The sequence below is a fragment of the Amblyomma maculatum genome, chromosome 5 (genome assembly GCF_055883805.1).
Source record: "Amblyomma maculatum isolate TAMU_Amacu chromosome 5, ASM5588380v1, whole genome shotgun sequence".
Taxonomy (NCBI): Eukaryota; Metazoa; Arthropoda; class Arachnida; order Ixodida; family Ixodidae; genus Amblyomma; species Amblyomma maculatum.
The window spans coordinates 160633231-160645612 of NC_139348.1; the positions used below are offsets into that span (position 1 = coordinate 160633231).

The 12382-nt window shown below is 43.7% G+C and overlaps 1 protein-coding gene and 1 long non-coding RNA gene across 2 annotated transcripts in view; both read left to right on the forward strand.

Moving 5' to 3' along the window:
* Positions 1-12382, forward strand: part of LOC146190132 (uncharacterized) — a 68446-nt gene that overhangs the window by 12297 nt on the left and 43767 nt on the right. Inside the window, exon 3 of the mRNA XM_084605423.1 lies at positions 243-385. Coding sequence (XP_084461549.1) covers positions 243-385 — 143 coding nt within the window. The remainder of the gene's footprint in view (positions 1-242; positions 386-12382) is intronic.
* Positions 6943-9055, forward strand: LOC146190133 (uncharacterized). The gene is made up of 4 exons (XR_014707335.1): positions 6943-7138; positions 7208-7310; positions 8537-8578; positions 8678-9055. It is a non-coding gene; the product is annotated as an uncharacterized LOC146190133 (long non-coding RNA).

The following is a 12382-nucleotide window of genomic DNA, read 5'->3' on the forward strand; positions in this document are numbered from 1 at the left end:
TTGGTACATTTTCATAGTGGGTGGTACAGCGCGAAGACACGAAACGCAAAAGAGAAGCGCTCATCTGTCGTGCTTCTCTTTCGTGTCTTTGCGCTGTACCACCCATTACATGGAAAGGTGGGTGAAACTGTCTGAATGGTTTCCGGCGAAACATACGACTCGAGAAAAAGTGGGACAGAAAGTTTAGCTTATTCAAGTGGCATATCCTTTACTGGATGTTCGATCATGCTGTATATGAGCAGGAGTTCCGGGCCACCATGGACTGGTCGGTGAAGCCGTGTGACGACTTCTACCGCTTCGTGTGCGGCCGCCGTGCCCAAAACAGCTCATCGGTGCGCCAGGACGTCAACGCGAGATTCATACAGGCCGTCCTCGACTACGGCAGGTGAGTGGCTCCCGGTCATTTAATCGCCGTCATCATCATCGGTAAGGTATGGTTTGGTATACGGGGTTTAACGCATCAGATGCGATGTTGCTTTGGGACGTTAATATCCTATACCATACCGTGCCCTACCCCACCACATCGATGACGAATACAATTATAATGACGATAAAGTGACCGAAAGCGCAAATCATAATCTACCATGTTGGATCCACTTCAAGATGAAGTCCTCCAAACGTTTTGAAGGGCGGAACTTTCTTCTCAACAATCGTGTTCCTCGAGAGGATTGCTATATTTCTTGCACTGGATAATTACACCATGGTAGAAAGAATAATGCGCTAACCATACAGAAAAATCGGCGCTTTTACTATGCTGAGTCGCTAATTGCAAACGCTACGGCCAAAATAAATCATATAGGGAACACTCTCATCTCGTCGGAAGCTCAGTGAAAAAAACCCGAACAAGCTTCAAGGAGCCTTGAGAAAAAGTTCGCTCATGTTATAGTTTCATCAACCCAGACGATATTAAATCTTATGAAGCAAAGGCAAGCGTAATTGCTTCAGTATACAGGCTTATAAATCGCAGTACCGAAAACTTCACGCAAAAATTGCACAATTGACAGCAGTGTTAAAATAGAGAAATGTTATCCTTAACCGTGGTAGTACGCGGATTCCGCAAAGGCATGTCAAACACAACGCAATTAGCTGAAACGATTGACCTCGCCTCAACTGCCGATAATCGTGGGCAAACAGACATTTTGTTTCTTGAATCCGAGTATCACACCCAACACTGTTTCACAAACTACACATATTATTTGACTCTGGGATTATAACACAATAGCTTCAAGCTTATCTCAATAATCGGCTCCTGTTCGTTAAATATGAAGGGCAACGTTGGGGATGTGCTGAAGCAGTGTCCGGTGTGCCTCAAGGCATATTAGCTCCGTTTCTTTTTCTTATCTTTATCAACGACATTGCAGATAACATTGACTGTGCAGTCTGAATGTTTGCAGACAACTGTATAATTTACAAAGAAATCGATAACTATGAAGACCAAATAAATCTTAACTCACTAGGGCAAGTTTCCGAATGATGCCAACAGTGGCAGATGACGCTTAACTTGGATAAAACTCTATGACAATAACACAAAAAACTGATATTTACTTATGGAATTGGGCACCAGAAACTAAAAAGAGTTGATGAACGTAAGTATTTAAGAATTCTCGGCCTTAAAATGGAACAGACATGTTTCGTATATGACACCTCAAGCAGTCACTGCGCTTTAATCGCTAAAGCATTTCCCTAATTTCCGTGTCATCTGACACAAAGCTATTAGCTTACACTTCCCTTGTTCGTTCAGTACTCGAATATAGCATCATTTGTTGGTTTCCGTCGACTGCATTGGTCGACCAGAAAGAGTTCAGCGAAATGTCATTTATAACAAGTACCGCCGTAGCGATTCCCCAGCAGAGCAAAATCGGGCAAAATTCTTGCGGCAAAAGTTTCTACTTTACGATTCATTCGTGATAGATTGAAATAAATACTTGACGTATTCTCTAATTAGCAAAAATCGAGAACAAGCATGCTCAGCACGTTAGTGAGTACAGATTTCATAGTGGCGTATTCCATTTTTTTTATTTCCTCAAGCTATCCGAGAATAGAATAACCTGCCAAATGAAGTTGTCACCAGCAATTGTTTAGATTCTTTTTTTTTTTTTGAACGCTTGTCTAATATTGAATGGAAGAAAGTGCATTGCTTTAGAAATATTTATTTATTTACAAATACTGCGGAGTCCTTTCACTCCAAGCAGGGGTGAGCAAAGATACAATCAAAAAAGGTACAACAAAGTTACACGAGCTTCATGGAAGGAAAAACAGATGATTTAAAAACAAACAAGGTTTCACGTGGGTGAGGCTCTCAAGATATCAATAAACATTTCTACATTCGGGCTGTTCACTACACACATCGGCAGATTATTCCACTCTGCAATTGGTTTGACAAAAAAAGAATGCTTAACTGTATTAGAGTATGCTCGCAGTTCTTCTAGCATTTTTCCGTGATTAAAACGCGCACTTGCGCGCGAAACAGGAGTGATGTAATAATAGGAGTTAATTTTAATCAGATTGTTGTATATTAGGTGCAAAAATTTCAACCTTGCTTCAGTGCGCCTTGCCTTGAAGGGATTCTAAACCTAGGGAGTTGATCATGTCTGAAACACTGTGCGCTTGAATCTGTTACTGATGAAACGGGCTGCGATCCTTTGCACTCGTTCTAATTTTGAAATATTCTTGGCTGTGTAAGGGTCCCATAGACAACATGCATATTCGAGACGAGGACGCACCAAAGCCTTGTACGCTGCCAATTTCACGTTTGCTGGGGCCTTTGACAGTTTACGCCGCAAACACCGGAGAGTCTTCAGAGCTTTCCCGCAAATAACATCGATGTGAGCGTTCCAACTTAGGTTATTGCTTATCTAGACGCCAAGGTATTTTACAGACGCGGATTCTGGAAATTTTACGCGAGCTATACAATATGGATGTGTCAGGACAGTTTTCTTTTTGCAAATTCTGAGGACCAAGCATTTATTAATAAGAAACATGCCCCATTGGGTGCACCAATTAGAGATCTTCTGCTGATTACTGTTGAGCTTAATCTGGTCCACTGTGGAGTTAATTGTAGAGTATAAAACGCAGTCATCAGCAAATAATTTAACTCTAACTTCTGGGTCAACTATATCCGTTAAGTCGTTTACATAGATCAGAAATAGAATAGGTCCTAGAACAGATCCTTGCGGGACACCAGATGAAACCGGTAGTGGATCAGAGTACTCATTGTTAACATTAACATACTGAAATCTGCCTTCTAGGTAGGCTTTAATAAGGTCAATAATGTTAGGATTGATTCCGGCAATGTAAAGGTTTTCTACGACTTTAGTGTGCGGAACCTTATCAAAGGTTTCGGCGAAATCTAGGAAAACAGCGTCCATTCGTAGTTTGTTATTAACTGCGATAAAGAAATTATGACAAGTGGTAATCAGGTGTGAGACGGTTGATAAGCCACGCCTAAACCCATGTCGTTCATTAGAAAGAAAATTGCTGGTTCCCAAAAATTCTGTCAAGGCACGGCAAATCACATGTTCAAACATTTTGCAACTGATCGAGAGCAAAAAAATCGGGCGATAATTAGATACACAAGTTGGCTCGTTTCCCTTAAAGATTGGTATGACACGTGCAGTTTTCCATTCTGACGGTACTGCGCACTGAGCCAAACAGGCATTGAAGATAACAAAGAGATAATGGGACAACCATTCTGCATAGCGGCGATGAAAAGCTGGTGGAATGTTACCAGGCCCACTGGACTTTTTGGCGTCAAGTTTCAAAAGCAGGTTAAAAATACATTCGCGGGAGACATCTGGCATTAAAGAGGAATAGTCGTCTGGCTTAGATGGAAAACTCGAGTTTTTATCAGCATACACCGATTTAAAATACTCATTGAATACGTTAGCAATGTTTTTTGGTCCTGTGACAGGTGAACCATTGACTATTAGTGACATATTGCGTTGGTTTGTGCCATATATGTAACGCCAGAACTTTTCTGGAGCTTCTCTGAGAAAACGACCAAGCGTATTAGTAAAAAATGAGTCCCGGGCTTGCTTGATATTACTTCTTAATATGTTGCCCAGTATGCTCACATTTGCTTTATTCCGTCTACTAGAACGCCGCATCCGCTTTAATTTACGTTTAGTGTGGATTATGTCCCGCGTAATCCATGGGTTATGTTTCTTTTTCTTCACAATATTAGGGACATACATTGTCAAGCAATCAAGGCATAGTTTTTTAAACATGCACCATAATACATTTTACATTCTTCTCAGCCTTAAAAATGTCGAAATGAGTCTAGAAAATCCAGGATTCTCACATCATCAGCTCTATTAAAATTTTGCATGACAAAGCTGACAGTGAAAAAGCACACGAAACGAGATTATGGTCAGATAAACCTTCCAAAACATCAACAGGTATACACTTAAGGGCAAAAGGAGCTCAGAATATGCAAAAGGAGCTCAGAATGACCAGAATTGGCACCCATAGCATCCTTGCGAGACCAATCGATAACAGGCAAGTTAAAGTCACCCGCTAAAATAAACTTCACTCGGTCGCCACGAAAGCGTTGAACGTAATCACACAGGTCTTCGAGAAAAGCGACATCCGCATTAGGATGTCGATATACTACACCCAATACAATAGTGTTGCCACAGAAATCAATCTTACAAAACAGACTTTCATGATTGGGGATCCCAGGCAGAAGTACAACAGGTAAACTTTCCTTAAGCACTCTCGCGACTCCTCCTCCGCGCGTCGGCCTATCCCGTCGCAAAATTCTGTAGGCGGGGGGAACAATTACATCGTCAGGGATGTCAGAATGTTTCTGTCACAAACGTAACGTGAGGGTCCAGTTCGTAAAGGAGCGCTTCGAATTCAGCTGCCTTATTTGCGATGCTTTGTGCGTCGAGAGAAATGATTCGCAACGGTTTGCTCTTATCTGCCCGTAATTTAAAATTCTTTCGTTTCTGACGTCGAGTGACTGCACGTCTCGACGATGAGGCAGCACTGTCACTATCACCAGTTTGGCCACCAGAATCATCTTTATGTTCATTTGATGTAGTAAGCATTCGTCTTTCTTTCTTCGTCCCACAAATACGTGTCCCCATTGATAACTAGCTTGTCAAGTTTTAGGTATACTTTGTCCTCGGGATTGCAACTATCTTTAACTGCAGACCAAAGCAGGTTTCGTACTTTTTGAATTCGAAGAGGATAGTCCTCTGATAACGACATTCTCGAACCTTTTAGTTTTTTCGCACTCCTAAGGAGGTTCATTTTTTCATCAAAGTCGGAGAACCGTATTATCACTGGTCGGCTCTTACCCTCAGATTGCCTGCCGATACGGTGTATGCGTTCAGCACTTCCAACTTTAATTCCTAGTTTTCCTTCAAACACTTCTGTTAACACAGCATCCTTTAGGCTCTTCGTAGTTTCTGTGCTGTCTTTCTTGACCCCGAAGATAATCAAGTTATTACGTTGAGAGCGATACTCTAGGTCTTCAACTTTGCTACACAGTGATGAAATCTGCTCCTGTAGCTCCAGAATTGAACTTTCGAATTCCTCTACCCTCTTTACGGTTGGTGCAAAGGATTCTATTTTTTCTTCAATGGCAGTCAGCCTTCGGTTTGACTCTGATATATGGCCCTCTAACTTCTCCCTGATACATTTTAGCTCTCTAATGACATTTTCCGTTTTTCGATTATGGCTTCCAGCTGTTCAGACACAGCCAAGGGGCCTGGATTGGTCTTTACGTCTCCACTTAGCAAAAGCCCCAGAAGGCAGAATGAGACAAAAGAACCCGCCAGACACTCACATAGCACCTCTGAGCAAGGGAGCACAACCAAACATAACGAGTCACTCTTAAATTCAGGGCATTGCTTATTACTGACCTGCACGAAAAAGAGGAGACGGTTTAGATGCGTCTGCGTCTTGGAGCTGCTCACTGGCGAAAAACGCTTGGGGGGCGTGTTTCGATGCGTCAAACGATGTCGCTCTGGCATGACGCGCACGGAAAAATTCCAATAAGTTCACATCACTGGCATTTGACGCTGAGCTTTGACAATCGACGATGGGCAATACAGGCACACACAGTCCACGATGGTAGGTGCATGGTGACTCTGGCCCAGCTGTGCCTTCATGAAGAAGGCCGCCGCACGCAACAAAAGCTTGCACGAAAAAGAGGAGACGGTTTAGATGCGTCTGCATCTTGCAGCTGCTCCCTTGCTCACTGGCGAAAAACGCTTGGAGGGCGTGTTTCGATGCGTCCAACGATGTCGATGTCGCTCTGGCATGACCATGACGCGCACGGAAAAGTTGCGATAAGTTCACATCACTGGCATTCGACGCTGAGCTTTGACAATCGACGATGGGCAATACAGGCACACACGATGGTAGGTGACTCTGGCCCAGCTGTGCCTTCATGAAAAAAAAGCGCCGCACGCAACAAAAGCTTGCACGAAAAAGAGGAGACGGTTTAGATGCGTCTGCATCTTGGAGCTGCTCTCTTGCTAATTTTTTGTTCTTATTTGTTGTTATTTAGTTTTCTCTGTGCGCGATTTATCCTGCTGCATTACACTGCATTTTCCTTTCCACTGCGTGTTTTGCAACCACGGATTTTTTTTTTTTATGTTATTTGTTGCCGTTTCCGCAGCAACCTTACTGTTCACATATGTATTCTTTGTGTGTATACACCTCAACCCTGTCCTGCAAAAGCCTCGTATGTTGTAAATAAAAATAAATAATAAATTTAATAGCGGAATTTAAAGCATGAAGCACGCTGCCGTTACAGAAACGACGAATACTAAGACACTACGTGGATGCCGCTATTAGCCCCGAGAGCGAACACTGGCGCCGCTGCGATCGCCTCAGTCTGACGTCACGGCAAGGACTCCGCCAGCCGGGCTGCTGCTCCTCCCGGCCGATGCCGGCTCCTTTCGTTCGTTTTCGCTCGCGAATAATCGTAGAGGCTTATTGCTCAGTGCGCAGTGAAAATCACGGAAGAAAGCCGGTGTAAGCTTCCACTTTACCCAAAGTTGTTCAAAATGAAGGAGGTTAGATTGATAAAGTTAAGAATGGGGAAGCAACCGTCGGCATTGCCACTAGTGTGCAGTAAGCACTTAAAAAAGGAAGACTGTGTAGCCGGTGTACAAGATACTAGGTGAGCCGTACGTGTAGCGACGCTTTTACGGGCTGTTTGTCAACTAGCCTTTTTTTTTTTAATTATCAGTGTACAAGAACAAAGCTATTGCCAGACGCTGTTCCATCCGTCAACCTTCCCGTGCGTCCTAGCGATGCAATGCGATCGCTCCCGGGATCGACGAAGCGGCGGCGTAAGTAAATCAGCCATTGCTCAAACTTTCGTTTCCTAGATCTTTGTGTCAGTGAGTGCTCAGACATTTTGCTCAGTAGCGGAATGTCCAAGCTGAATCAACTGGAACCCTGATTAAGTTTTTGTTTAAAATGTGTCTCACGGCAGTGGTGTTCTCGTGTTCATTCATGCCGCGAAATTTTACACAATTCCGCACAGCTGTGCTGGTCTTTTTGTTTGAATGCTGATATTTTCCAAATTTTCCAAGACACGGGGCGCAGATTCAATGCAACGCATCCCTAAAAACAGCACTTCAGTAAGGGTTGTGATAGGGAATGTTTTTTTTTTTTTTTTTTGTTTCGGGCTCCGTGAAGCCCTGCCTTAGATATATACGTCTCAGACTTGTGTGCTATGCAACAAGCGTGGCTTTAAAGTGCACGTGATGTGCAGCTGCTCTGCGCTTTTCTGAGGTAATGCCCAAACTTCGGTGAGGCCTTGTTTCAGTGTTTTTTGAGGTTGTAGCCTGAATCACTCTATCTGATTCTAGGTGAAAGAGGCGTTCCCGCAAAGTAGTACCAGTTCTGCGCACACGCAGAGGCTTTGACAACACACAAGAATGGGGACAGTAGTGAAAATTCGAGCGCCGTTTACCTATGGATACGCTATGCGGCCACTATTCCTTTGTGATGATTCACATTAACGTGAATGATTTTTATCAAGCATTCAGGAAAAAGAAAAACATTTAAATATCCCGCATTGTCTTTAGTTCTGACTATGAAACTGAAATACATGAGTAAGCTAGAATCGTGATAAATTATCGGCTTTTGCTTCCTCACCACTACTGTTGATCAAAACAAACAATATTTACCTTAAACAATCTCTATATTACTGCAGTAACTTCGAGTGGAGAGCTTGTTACAACATAAAAATGAAGTAATGAAACCACAAGTCATCCGTAGATACACGAGGAATATTCTTTTATCTAGCCACGTCACCAAATGTACATGAAAATACTGCATTTCAACCTTATCACTCTAAGCATTATGTTACCCTAAGAACAGAGAAGGACTGGCCTGTTTAAACAAGACCCATTTTTCATCCTCTTCACATATGGATTCAATGAGCTGTTTGTAGTATTTAACAAAACGAAAAAGTTTTCAATGCGTGGCGAAAATTTAGTGATATCGCTGTATCTGTAAAGAGTGGTTTAATGGCATAATAATTCTGTAGTTTTTTTTTTCTCGCAAGGACCAACACACAGCGCTAACCAACTCACGGGAATTTCTGAAGGTATGTAATACAGTTTTGTACACTGCTTGCCTGTTTCACCTGCAGCTGTTTTTTTTTTCTCTTTTTTTTTTTACAGAGCTTGCGCTTTTTTCTTTTCAGGAGTTACCGTGAAGGTTCAGAAGCTTTTCAAGGACGTTGGGATTCAGCTCAGCGCGAATGACATCTTCAAGCAAAAACAGCTAATAACGGTTGCAAAAATCATTGATGAAAGTGGTTTCGCTGCTTCACTAAGTCAGCGACTTGTTTCGCACGCTTTGTCCACATAGGAATTTATGCTCCTCAGTGAAAAAGAAACTGGAAAGAAATTTGCAAATTAGCAGTGCCCCCAAGACATCCCATGCGCGCACGGATGCGGCGCGATAGGCAGAGGCGAACGGAATGACGGAAATGTTTACGACACGGTTAATAACTCATATTGCTGACCATCAAAATGCGCGTTACTCTTGGCAAATCATGCGTAATTGCTTCTCAAAAATGCTCGACAAGTCAGATGATTCTAATAAAGTTTTAATCAGTAGCCTCTTTTAAATAAAAATCCGTGCACAAATTTCACAGCGCGCAGTCCATAATACGCGCTCTGAGCAACGTCCACAGCAAAACGGTACAAATTTATCGCGTCGCAGGCATATAGACCTATCTTCATGGTTGTATTGCATTCGTAATACAATCATGAAGATAGTGACTCCACGCACATCATCAATTTCAAGGGACGACGCACGAAAGGCTCCTGCGGCGGCGACGGCACCAGCTGCGCCCGTCGCGGCGAGCGCTCGGGCACGCGCGAGACTTGCGCTCACCGCGACGAGCCCATGTTTCGTGTTTTGAAAGCAAGAGGAATCATAATTAAATACTTCTTTTTTCCTGACACTCGATCGGTGCTGTCTGCGTTGTTCATAATGCTGTTGTTATGAGAACAACCGAGGCCGCAGACTCTAAGCTACGCGGCAACACGGAGAAGCCAGAGCGATCGGCGCAGGCAGTCCTTGCCGTGACGTCACGTCGGGCTGACCGCCAGAGGGCGCCACTCAAACTTCTCGGGGCTAATATATCTAAGGCAAATGCGGCAACCAGGTTTGAGATACGCAATGTAGGTACGGTGTTCTGCAACTTTATCGAACGCCCGTTTGAAAAATTCTCTCGCTTCAACCAGAGGCTCATTTGCGCTGAAACTGCGCACAAAACTTGCGAGTTGTTGTCCCCTTTTGTAAAATTCTCCCGCCTCAACCAGAGGCTCATTTGCGCTGAAACTGCGCACAAAGCTTGCGAGTTGCTGTCCCCTTTTTTACGAGGTAAGTTTGACCACGGTGCTTACTTGGTTTGGCCGCGCATGATGAGAAACCAGAACCGTCTGCGATGAGACTGAGGGGCAAAAAACGCCAGCGCAGAATTTCTAGCAAAAAGCAGCTGTGGCGTTATCTGGCGTCACTAGAGGAAAGCGCTGCGGTTCAAAAGTGCCGAGGCAAACATGGCACGCTCCTGTAATGTTGCTAAAAGGCGCCACTGCTGCCCTTCAGCGGAAAATCTACGTTTGCGTCTTTTGCTCCTCAGTCGCGTCGCAGACGGTGCTGGTTTCTCATCATGCGCGGCCAAACCAAGTAAGCACCATGCTCAAACTTACATCGTAAAGAAGGGGACAACAACGAGCAAGCTTTTTGTCATGCTTTCTGCGCAGTTTCAGCGCAATTGAGCCTCCGATTGTGGCGGGAGAATTTTTCAAACAGGGGTTCGATAAAGTTAAACAACACTTAGTTTTGCAGACGCTGGTCGCTGCATGTCTGCCTAAATGAAGTATTCTAACTCGTGATATCCCTTGTGCGATATCCCTTCCCCGCGGTCTCACCCGTGCAGAGGTTGCGCTTAGGAGGATCCGGGTCGGTGTTGCCCTTACACCAGCTGCCACTAGGACGTGGTGATACTTCCAACACTTACATCCCCGCCCAGGGTGCCTTTTTTGTAAAAACGAAGATGCTGAGGCCGACATCCACCACTTGCTGTGGGACTGCCCAGCACTTAAACCAACGCGAATCCGGCATCTGAGCACAGCTGGCCTTTCAGCAACCAATCCTGCCTCATACGTCACTTGGACGCAGGGACCTCATCATCGCTCACTTCTAGACTTCATAAAATCAGCCAACCTTTTTCCATTTATTTAATCATTTATTCATCCTTCATCTCATATCCTACTCATGCCCTGAGGCAATCAATATCGATCAAAAAAAAAAAAAAAACTCGCGAAGAGCGCGCTTTCCAAAACGACCACTGAAAATAACATAGCGAAGCAAATTCATTCCATACAATGTAGTTACCACGCAGAACGGTTAACTGCACAGGCTCGTATATTTCCACGTTTATAATTTGCGCTACAAAATACGGCAAAAGAAATATTTAGAGGAAAGCGCTTAAGTATGCTTAAAAGCGGAAATGACGAAAGTCCTTTTACAGGACAGTTTTCACTAACTGTACCATCGTTGTCATCGCTAATATCATCATTATCACAAAAATACATCGTCATTGTCATTGCTACTATCATCCTCACGCAAGACGAGCAGAATTACAACCTGCGGGAACCCATCACCTTCAACTGCATTCCATGGTATCCCCACTGCGCCCCAGTACAAACGTTGTCCCTCTCCGGCACAAAAGTATTTTTCTTGTGGAGCAACAGCAGAAGGAAACTGTATAGTTACGTACAGCGGGCAGTAATCAGTACAATGGGGAAGCCACATAAACCAGTGTGTGCACATACGCATAAACACCAATACCGAACCTTGAGAAACCCACTGTAGGAACTGTACTTCAAACTTTCATGGTTCATCTGGTGCGTTCAAAAGCACTGGTAGGATATAATATGTCATCTGACTTCCATAATTTGTATGCATTGCAGAAATTATTGTACATATTGTCATTGAGTCATGTTTTGGCAGAGGTTACCAGTGATCACAGAGCGGTAGCGAACTAGGAAGGACCAGCGGCCCAACGTCAGAACTTCTTCGCCTCGAGGAGAGCGCACGCGATCAGCACAGAGCGAAGACTGGGAGTGCGCCGTGTCAATATACCATAAATGTGGAACTTGTGCTCCAGCCTGAATACCTATGGAAAACGACAGGGGGGCATGACCTTCAGCAAGTAACAAATTAGTGTGGACACTCCAGTTATGTCCAGTTAATGTGAAAGCATTTTCCAGTTTATATTCACATTTATTTGAATTCAAATCTTATGATTATTGTTAATTAGTATTGATGATGACGAATTAGTATTTCTAATAAATGCCCTAGTTAACTTGCGGTACTATAATCCTTTGCATAATTGCGAAGTGTTAATTTTAATTGTGTTTAGTGTTAACAGGCACTTCTAACTGACGTGATTAGTAACGATATTAGTTCGTGCTTTATCATTAGCTGCTCTAGAAGGAATAGGAGGAAACAATTTTAATGAAACACAGTATTAAGCATCGAGGTGGTTTTCTCGCGCCGACACATCTTTTCCGACACCTGCAGATTTCCGTGTTCATGAGCCATCTAATGTTTTCGAATTCAAACCTGACCGATAACCGAGACACCACTTACTATTATGATTCGTTCGGGCATGCACTGTGCGTTTGCACTGGAAGAAAAACCATTGAGAGGAGGGAGCACTTATGATCCTCCTGTAAGTGTCTGATGCGACATCGTTTATGTATGATGTATGAGTGCATGATGTGACAGCGTTTCTTGCTCTCCTCTGCGGCTGCTATGCGGGTACATGCACCTTTCTACTCGCTTAATCAGTAATCTATTTGTTGCACCCTTGTCATCATCCGCTAGA